The sequence below is a fragment of the Physeter macrocephalus genome, chromosome 7 (assembly GCF_002837175.3).
Source record: "Physeter macrocephalus isolate SW-GA chromosome 7, ASM283717v5, whole genome shotgun sequence".
NCBI classification, from domain to species: Eukaryota; Metazoa; Chordata; class Mammalia; order Artiodactyla; family Physeteridae; genus Physeter; species Physeter macrocephalus.
Window position 1 is genome coordinate 158,460,089 of NC_041220.1, and position 9,769 is coordinate 158,469,857.

At 43.9% G+C, this 9,769-nt stretch overlaps 1 protein-coding gene across 3 annotated transcripts in view; it reads right to left on the bottom strand.

Annotated features, from left to right (window-relative positions):
- Positions 1 to 588: 588 nt before the first annotated feature.
- ASB11 (ankyrin repeat and SOCS box containing 11) overlaps positions 589 to 9,769 on the bottom strand; it is a 24,145-nt gene continuing 14,964 nt past the window's right edge. For 2 of the 3 annotated variants that reach the window (XM_007121896.4, XM_007121897.3), the window contains exons 4-7: positions 7,871 to 8,021; positions 4,953 to 5,087; positions 3,648 to 3,839; positions 589 to 1,172 (exon numbers count right to left, since the gene is read on the bottom strand). In XM_007121896.4, coding sequence (XP_007121958.1) covers positions 1,048 to 1,172; positions 3,648 to 3,839; positions 4,953 to 5,087; positions 7,871 to 8,021 — 603 coding nt within the window. In that variant the 3' untranslated portion in view covers positions 589 to 1,047. The remainder of the gene's footprint in view (positions 1,173 to 3,647; positions 3,840 to 4,952; positions 5,088 to 7,870; positions 8,022 to 9,769) is intronic. The other variant, XM_028492539.2, reaches the window with a different exon arrangement.

Here is a 9,769-nt window from a genome sequence, read left to right on the forward strand (position 1 = left end):
GGTCCGGGAGGGTCCCGCGTGCCGCGGAGCGGCCGGGCCCGTGAGCCGTGGCCGCTGAGCCTGCGCGTCCGGAGCCTGTGCTCCGCAACGGGAGAGGCCACAGCAGAGGGAGGCCCGCATACCACAAAAAAAAAAAAGAAAAGAGCTTCCCTTTCACGTACATTCACGAACACTTTATTCCAGTATTTTATACCATCGTTTAAAATGTTTTAACATTTTCCAAAAACCAAGATTCGTTTTTAGATGATGATGTGAAATAAGAATTTAATCTTTATCCCCAAATAGTTAACTAATTAAGATTAACTTACGTGATATTCCAGAGTTGTGAAAATCAGAAAAGGTTCAGAACAGTATTAACAGAAATATAATGCTAGCTACATGTGTAATTTAAAATTGGATTGTAGTCACATTTAAAAAGTAAAAAGAAGTGAAATTAATTTCAATAATGAAATGTACTAATATATTCAAAATATTATCGTTTCCATGTGTAATCAACATCAACCAGGACCTCAGTAAGTGCAAGTCTCAATTAACTGTGACGGTTTAAAGTATTTGGCTTTTTTATATATAAAATAAAACGCAAGAAAATAAAATTTTAGCAGAGATTTATTCATGGAAGGAAAGAAAGAAAGGGGGAAGAAGGGAAGAACTAAATCGGGAACCCATCTTGGAATACTTATATTCATCCTCATCTTATCCACCCAGATTTATATGTGTCTACACGCTTATTCAGAATGGTGATCCTTAGATAATCGAAGATCACGAATCTTGAAAAACAGCCTGTTAATTTCACCCTACTTCACAATTTTTTAAAGTTTCTTAACAACAAGAGCTAAAAACAGAAAAGTTTCTGATTGCCCCTTGGTTAAAGAGAACATTACACTAACCAGGAGTTTTCATTCCCCACGTGCGCCAGTCCATCAGGGATGTGCTCTAACTAGCTTAGCTCATTTGAGAGTCTAGCTGTTGGGTGTCTACACTAGGTACCCTGGGTACAGCAGGCAACAGCCTGTTTATTTCCAAGTATCTTCCCGTGGACAGTTGGGACTACTGGTATAGGAGGAATTTTTCCAGTGGCTCCGGCAGATACAGTTTGTGGATGGTCTGATGACAGGTGCGACCCAAGCACTTCCGGACACACAGGCGGCACAGCTGGGAAAGAGCAGGCGGGCCTGAGGGAGGAATTAAAACGCGCGGTCACAGAGGCGGTGTCAGGAGATGTGCTGGGGCCCGAGGGTCAGGCCACAGGGACCTCCCGGCTCTAGCTGCCCGTGCGGCGGTGCTGGCTGGGTCCCCACTCACACTCGGCGGGGCCCTCCGTTCTCGCAAGGATCCCAGCTCAGCAGAGGATCTGGAGAAAGGATCCAACTCACTCAGACCCTATTATACCCTGAACCTCAATCTCATGGGGTCTCATGGAGTCATCGTGCCCAACCAAGGCTTTGAGTCCCGAAGGAAAGCAAACTAACCTGTGTCCAAACTATGGTTGAATAGGCTGACTGAGCATTTGGCTGGGATCCTTGTCACACAGGGGCATTTGTAATAATGCCCCACTATTTCCTTACCTGACTGTATCAGTAAAGATCCACGCAAGTAGATCTATGTGATTCCTGGACTATACAAAGTTTTCCTTTTCAAGAAAATCCTATTGTCACAGTGTCTAGCACCCCATGAGAAATGGTGACTACACAGGCAAACGAAGAGCTGGATGACACCTGGATTCATATTACCAGGGAGCATCCATGTGGCAGAACGCTACTGGAGGAGCAGACCATCGCCCTTCGTTCAAAGCTTGGGAAGCAAGGATGCAAAGTGTCTCTCCTGTCACACAACAGAGTGACCTCTGACATAGCTGCTGTTCATCCTTCTAGAGCAAGCAGCTGTATTTATGAAGACAGACAGAGGAACTTGTTTAGAAGAAATATGAAATTTCCTGGGCCTGGAAACATTTTTGATGGAAGGAAACAGGAAATGTGACGCCTGCTATAAACCATATTCTCAGCTAAGAGTTGTTACGTGTCCCATATTTCCAACCTGGGAGCTGGTAAGGAAGGTCCTAATTCTTCCAGCAGAGGCTCAAATCAAAGAACAATCCTTAATGACACAGACTACTGGAAATAATCTAGACCCATCTTACTCAAAGTGTGACCTCAGACTGGCAGCGTCAGCTTCGCCTGAGAGCCTGGTGGCCGTGCAGCGTCCGGGACCCCCACCCGAGAGCTCCGGAATCAGAATCTGCATTTTAAGGAGAGCCCCAGGGGATTCACATACACATTGAAGCTTAAGAAGCACTGGTCTGGAGAGTATCCCTAAAACTACTGAACCCAGCATCCCACTCGGAAGGTATACAAGACAAGGGGGCACTTCCACAAAAGGGAACTGGTGAGTGAAATTAAACTCTTCCTCACTAGAAATTGTTTCAGAAGATTCAGGATTGGGGCATCAAAACATTAAGAGGGCACATTGGAAACTTATGGTTACCAAAGGGGAAGAAAGGGGGGGGATAAATTAGGACTGTGGGGTTAACAGATACACACTACTATATATAAAATAGATAAACTACAAGGACCTACTGTATAGCACGGGGACCTACGCTCAATATTCTGTCATAACCTATATGGGAAAAGAATCTGAAAAAGAATAGATATATACACACACACACACACACACACACATATATCTGAATCACCCTGCTGTATACCTGAAACTAACACGACATTATAAGTCAAGTATACTCCAATAATAAAAAAAAAAAACAAGGGTGCAAGTTGGAATCCTATTTCTTGCTTAGCATCCTAGACCTACTTTTTCGTAGCCAGGTGACCTTCTGAAAGCCCATCTCTTCATGCTCCTCTTTTCCCGCTTGCAGCTGGGATAGCACCAGTCACTATAAAGTTCTCATGGCTTTAAAGTTTTGAGAACTCAGTGAGATGAATCTATGTTTCGGACCTAGCTCAGTGTCTGACACGTGGAAAGCCGAATAATTATTACTACTTTAATAGTCTCCCGAGCAGACAAACGCTCAGAATAGGCTCAGAGACCGTTCTCTTTCTGTAGGGACACAGCACGGTTCTCTTTAGAATCTGGGATATGAAGCCTTGTAGATGCCACCTTCCCTCCTCTAGCGTCTAGAGATGCATTAGCCCCTGTGGCCATGGGCGTGGGGCAATGCGGAGCGCAAACCCACCTACTCCCGGAGCTGGAGAACAGGCAAACAACTTCACCGTTTAGTCCAGTTTCTGAAAGACACACTCTGCGTCCACCCGACCACCTCTACTCAAGTATTTTTTATTTTCCCTGAATTGCCTCCAAATATTACAAAGCAGAGTTTTGGTCTGCTCAATCACGTGCTTATGCCAGGATAGACAAGACAGCCCAGCCCTTTCACCAAAGTTCTCCGATTATTTTCTTGTTAATGCAAATAGAAAGCAACATACCAGTGGTACGTAAATGTGCCTTTGTTATAAGTGAATACGCCCAGCAGACAAAAATCCCATCTCTGAGATGCTAGGACTTGCCCCCTCCCACGGGCCACTACCCAATTAAAAAGACGAAAAGGAAAGGGCAAGAGAGTCTAGAGGGGAGACCGGAAGGAGAGAGGGCAAATGTGCTTGTGGAAGAGAAACGGGCGCCCAGCCCTTCCTTACCTTCCCGGAGCAGAAGCGCCTGCTCCACGCCGCTTTTCGGAGCTGCCAGATCAAGCGCACTTTTGCCCTGAGCGTTTTTGCACTTGAGGTTAGCCCCGTAGTCTATCAGCAGGTGGATGATTTCCACACTGTTCTGCTTCGCGGCGGCATGGAGGGGGGTGTCCAGCCACTGGCCGTGGTCAACATTGGCTCCTTAACAAAGCAGATGACCACAATTCAACACCCAAGGTTAACGGAGAAACAATACGAGCCTGAGATGTGCTAGCCATCGATAAAGACATCTTAAACGCCACGACATATTTGACAAATCTTTGAAAATATATGACTGAAGCTCAGACCCTCAGCAATGCCTACTGTTTCCAAATACTCTGATGAGAAAAGTATCGAATAAAGATATTTCTAGTTATTTTAAATGCTTTACTTGCCTTCCCACAGGAACTGTGTGACAGACAAAATTAAATCTTTGCAGCTCCTTTTACATAGAGTTATTTTGTTTTTTTGACAAAGGACACGGCTAGGTTTATTCGGTATTTACATTATTCTGGGCTCGAAAAAAAAGTTTCCTGAATTACTAGAGGGAGTGCTAAATGATAGGGGATTAAAAAAAAGACCAAAAAAATCTTGGAGACAAAAATTCTTATTTAAAGGTTCTTAATACAATCTCGACCTTTATGTCAGTGGCTAAGTTTGGGGAATCTTTAACCACATAATAGTTTCAAGACCTTTTACTTTTCCCTGGACTCTCAGATTCTGTACATGCCGTTGAGAATTAAAAAACTAATTTACCAGGGTTGATCTAAAGTACTCTATGACAAATGTCTGCTGTTTTTACTAGCCAGCATCTTCCCGGTAACCACACCTAGATTTCCCTCTGGGGAACTATCTCCCGTGACGCCCAGCTCACGTGTTTCCAGTGAAGCCCAACAACTGCAGTGTAGACTGAAATCTCGGCCTAAGCCAATCAGCGTATTGTATTCCCTTGGCCGCCATGATTGGTTCAGAAATGGGCATGTGACTTAAAAAGAGCCAGTGAAATACACTTGCTTGTTTTCCCCTAGGATTTATGGGAAAGAGACTCTTGCTCTCTCTTCGGACCACCAAGGAGAACCATACCAGGTAAATGGAGCCAATATCAAAAGAAGCAGAACTGAGAACGACAGACACTCATCCTTGAAGTTGTTTTAACCATTTAGATATCAAATGCTGTCAGAATGTTGTCCAGCCTGGCAAGGACTTTGCCTCTGAGGCCATGGAAAACCAACGAGGTTAACTGGTTCTTCTCATGAAAAGACTTCTGGAAGTTACCTAATTCTAGAAGCTTCTTCACACAGTCTAGCCTCTGATAGGTGCAAGCCACATACAGGGGAGTTCCAAGGTGAGGCACTTCCTGGTCAATGTTAACGTTATTTGCCAGCAGAATCTCCATGCACTCTCTATTACCTGGTGGAACACAAGATAACCTCACTCAAGTAAGGGAAATATTAACTATTCACAGAATTATAAGATTGCTTATCTGGAATGGGCTTTAGAAAAAACCTAGATTTTTTTTTTTCAGCAGAAAAAAATTGGGGAGGTGGGGGAAATCTTAGAAATCTCCAAAACAGAAAGATTAGAAAGAAGAGCATGCCCATGCACTGCCCCCTACCCCACTGGGATTCTTCCCTGCAGCCTTGAGGTACCTCCAACCAAACTAAGGTTTCCAAGGAACACAGCTGAAATCACTCTCTATAATAAGTCACCGGATTACAGGCAGAGGTTACAAGACCCAGGGGAATAAATGACTCATGCTATTATTACCCCGAAAAGCCAATGCTCAAATCCAAGGCCCAGCCCTGATCCATCCATCTCCATTACAAATCTCTCCTTCTCTTCCTCGCCCATGCATGTAAGATTGGGTGGATGGTCACGCCATGCACCTCCTTATTTTGGTCAACTTGCAAGACTCCTGTGAGAATTAATAAAAAGCCTCAAGTATAGAATCTATTTAAATGCGCTCTCAAGTTTAGTGGCCAACAAGAACTAGATAAGTAAGCATGCTCCTTGGAGAGTTCACCCAGTGAAGAGACAGGCATGATTAATTTGCGGCATATGAATGATTTGTTTGGGAGCAAATGCTTCTGAGGTATTGATGGGAGTTTTATAAAGAGGTGGTTCTTTTTTGAAGGTTTAAATGTTTCCTAAAAAAACCAAAATCTTATCATCACTGATTAGCTTAACCAACCTTTTCTTTAGAGATGACACCAAAATAAGCTTCATCTCAAGCCTGCTTGATTCATCACAAATTCTGAGTTAAGCATAATTATGCATTAAAATCTACAAGTAAGGCTTCCGTGAATTCCAACTCTTTTACTGTTGTTCACATAAGTAAATTTTATACCTCAATTAGAGCATTAATCTGTCAAAATATGGACTCAGACTGACCCCGCTTGTTCCTAGAGGTTTAAAGCTGTAAGAATCCAGAAACAGTATCTAATCAGGACCTAAAACTGCCTGGTAAATTCAGTGTATCTAATTAACATTTAAAAGCATAATTCCTGTCCCTTGTTTTTTTCCAGAAGAAACTGAGCCTAGCTTGAGTTAAATTTAAGTGTTCTCAGGAAGTTTTTAAAAAATGAATATATAAAAGTCAAATGACTGGCACTAGTATAATAGTATCTAAAATAATGAATTTGCTATTCATCCTTCCACTCTGTGGACATTGGTCCCTCACATGTTTTTATGATACAGAAAAAAATATGTAGAGACACATGAATTCATCTGTTTATGATAAGCATGTATATACCGGAGGTACATAGATACCAAACACTCCATATATAACCATCCAAGCGCTGCAGAATTACTTAATTCAAACCATTACCAACGTTCATCCATTTTTAAGCATTTGGATGGAAATACAGATAATAGATTAATTTTTACTTCAAAGCAATATTTTAAAAATTTTAAACACTTTTATACCATTTCCAAAGTAGACTATTTCCCTACAACTTAAAGGACTCACTTGAAGTTTGGGAAATAATCAGCATCAATTATTAATTAATAAATGTTTGTTAAATATGTATAGGACATCAAAACCATAGATACATTGAGATTTGGGGGTTTTGTATCATTTATAGTAATCCACTGCAAAAAAAAAAAAAAAAAAATTACCAAGTGACATGTTTAACAACCTGGGACAAAACTTTCACTATTGCCTTTTGAAATAAAGACTTTAATTCTCATTATACCAGCAAAGATCACTGTGCTACAGTGTTCTAACTTCTCCACGGTATTTCTTTTTTTTTTAATTAAAAAATTTTTTTTTTCTGTTTTGGCCGTGCTATGCAGCTTGCAGGATCTCAGTTCCCCGACCAGGGATTGAACCCGGGCCATAGCAGTGAAAGCACCGAATCCTAACCACCAGACCACCAGGGAACTCCCTCCACTGTATTTCTGATCTCAATAAGAGAATAACTCCACCGCTGGGTAACACAGAAAATGTTGCTCTTTGGGTGTGACCTTTGACAAATGGCGTTGGCCTTTCAATGGCTCTTCTTGTTCATGTGTAGTCTATGCATACAGTTTTTAAATTCCTTAATTTTACTCTTTTCCGTCATTTCAGAAGCAACTGAGAACACAGAAATCTAGAATCCACCTCAAGGTTTCCAATGCCACGGTTTTTACAGTTGCAACTTTTTTTCAATAACTAATGACCTTGAGAGCTATCAGCTCCATCTAGAGTATATTGCTTGTTGTGGACAGTTACCTTTAATCCTCCATTAGAGACACTATTGGTCTGGGCTTTCAGACACTTTCACCACTTCTTTTATGGTTGTGGTTGATGTTTTATGGGCTTTGGGGCATGAACTGTTCTTTTCTAGTAAGGACACAGACATAAACACAGTACAGCTCGTGGAAGTTACCCCTGCACTCCTGACTCCACCAGCTGCCGCCCAAACACCAGCAAGGAGCCTCAAGCAAGGCCTGTTGGGAGACTGAACCCAGGAAGGAGGACATCTGAGGCAGACAGCCATTCCCTGGTTCTAAGAAGAGCTGTGTCATGCCCCAGTGGTATTTCCTAAAGATTTAGGTATATTCAGGTTACTGCTGTGGGATTTCTAAGCCACACCTAGTCTACTGGTGAAGAAGACTTGGGCGATCCTTGCAAGGTAAACACTCTATGACTGATTCATGCAGATTGGAGGGAGCCCACCAATGTTCTGTGTGCGACGTGATGCCTCGTTTACCTCTCTTCACTGCCTCGTGGATGGGTGAAGCCAGGTGCACCTCGAGCTGGGCCTTGGCTCCAAACTCCAGCAGCATGTTGACGCACGCAGCGCTGCCACTGCAGCAAGCATTGAAGAGGGGCGTGGCTCCGTGAACTGTCACCCCATTGACCTAACAATGGGCAAAGAGAGAACCAGAGGGTTTGCTATCTCTTTCTCACCATCTCCAAGCGTGCATTCCTATGCATCTGCCTGGAGAAACTTCCCATGCCAGTGAATGAACGAGGGAACTCCACGTCCTTACAGTATTGTGCGGTTTTTTTAGGTACCAGTAGCCTATCAACTCTCACCTATAAATATCAATAGTAGCACAAATCAGGCCAAATGGGACAGTTTTTAAGATGTACTCAGGGGTATTCTAGAGCTTCCTAGTTGTGAGGAGTGGTCCTGTATGGTGGCTCAGAACATGGTCTCTGGAACGATTAGCTTGCGTTCAAATCCCAGCTCTCTCTCCTTTATGTGCTCAGAGATCTGGTTGGGATACTAACTTTCTGTGCCTGGGTTTCCGTATCTGTAAAATGAGGACCATAAAAGAATCGACCTCAGGAGGTCATTGGGCGGATGAGGTGAGTTACTATATGGTAAACACCTAGAAAGTTGCCTGGTGCCCAGTAAGCGTTCAAGAGACATTTGCAACAATTATCTCCGTGATCTCCATTTTCCATTCATATGGGGCCGATTCCCCACCCCAATCATGAACAAGCGTGTCAGGAGCAAAAAGTATTGGAGAAACCATCTAGCCACAAATTTCCTTTCTGGTCTCCTACCATCCACAGAAACTGCATATGCCAAAAGGGAATCCTAAAGAGATCATGACCAGGCGAAATATACAAAGAAAACAGCCATCAGCGTGGTGTCTCTAACCGCCCTCAGCGCCTTCCAGGGATCTGAGGGGCAGGTGAGAACCAGAACATCTGGAAGGCATCTTTGAGTATTAGCGACAGATTGAAAAGAACATCCTGGAACCAAGGCATTCTGGTGGGGAGGCTCTGGCAGTACTGACATGTAGGACAACGACGGTTTGATGTCAAGCCATTCTGCCTCAACAACTAAGGACATACGCTTGTGATCGGCAGGATGCTAAATTTTCTTGTTTCAGAAACAAGATCTTTCTCCACCATGCCAGGATAGCCCCCATTCAACTGGAAAGTTAAAGATGAGATGCTAAGATGGCAGAGACAGACAGGGACAAATATGTGTAAATTCATAACCTCTGAGGATTTCTAGGATGTTGTGATTAATTAGATGCGGAGAGGGAAGAAACAGGTTGATTCCAGGCTTGGGGCTGGGGAAACCAGGAATATGTTTCACCTGGTCTCTGAGGCTGGGAATCCAAGAGAGGAGCCACTCCCAGAGGGAAGAACATGATAAGCACAGTTTCAGATGCACTGAGTTCGAAGCACCCACGGGACTGCCAATTTTGAGGAATTTTCTACTGATTGATCAAGTTTCTGTTATTCCTTCTCTCACTCTGATTTGAATGTTAAATAGTATAATATTTAGTGACTGTTCCCTCATAAGATTGCCAAAGACAAGGGACCACGTCGTACTCTTTGTCCCCCACAGAACCTCCCAGAAGCTCCTCTATTTCCCACCTGTGACTCCAGGCACCTAGCTTCAAAGAAAATGGCCACCACCAAACTTTGCCCTCAAAGAAGGACTACCTAGGGCTTCCCTGGTGGCGCAGTGGTTGCGCGTCCGCCTGCCGATGCAGGGGAACCGGGTTCGCGCCCCGGTCTGGGAGGATCCCACGTGCCGCGGGGCGGCTGGGCCCGTGAGCCGTGGCCGCTGGGCCTGCGCGTCCGGAGCCTGTGCTCCGCAACGGGAGAGGCCGCAGCAGGGGGAGGCCCGCATACCACA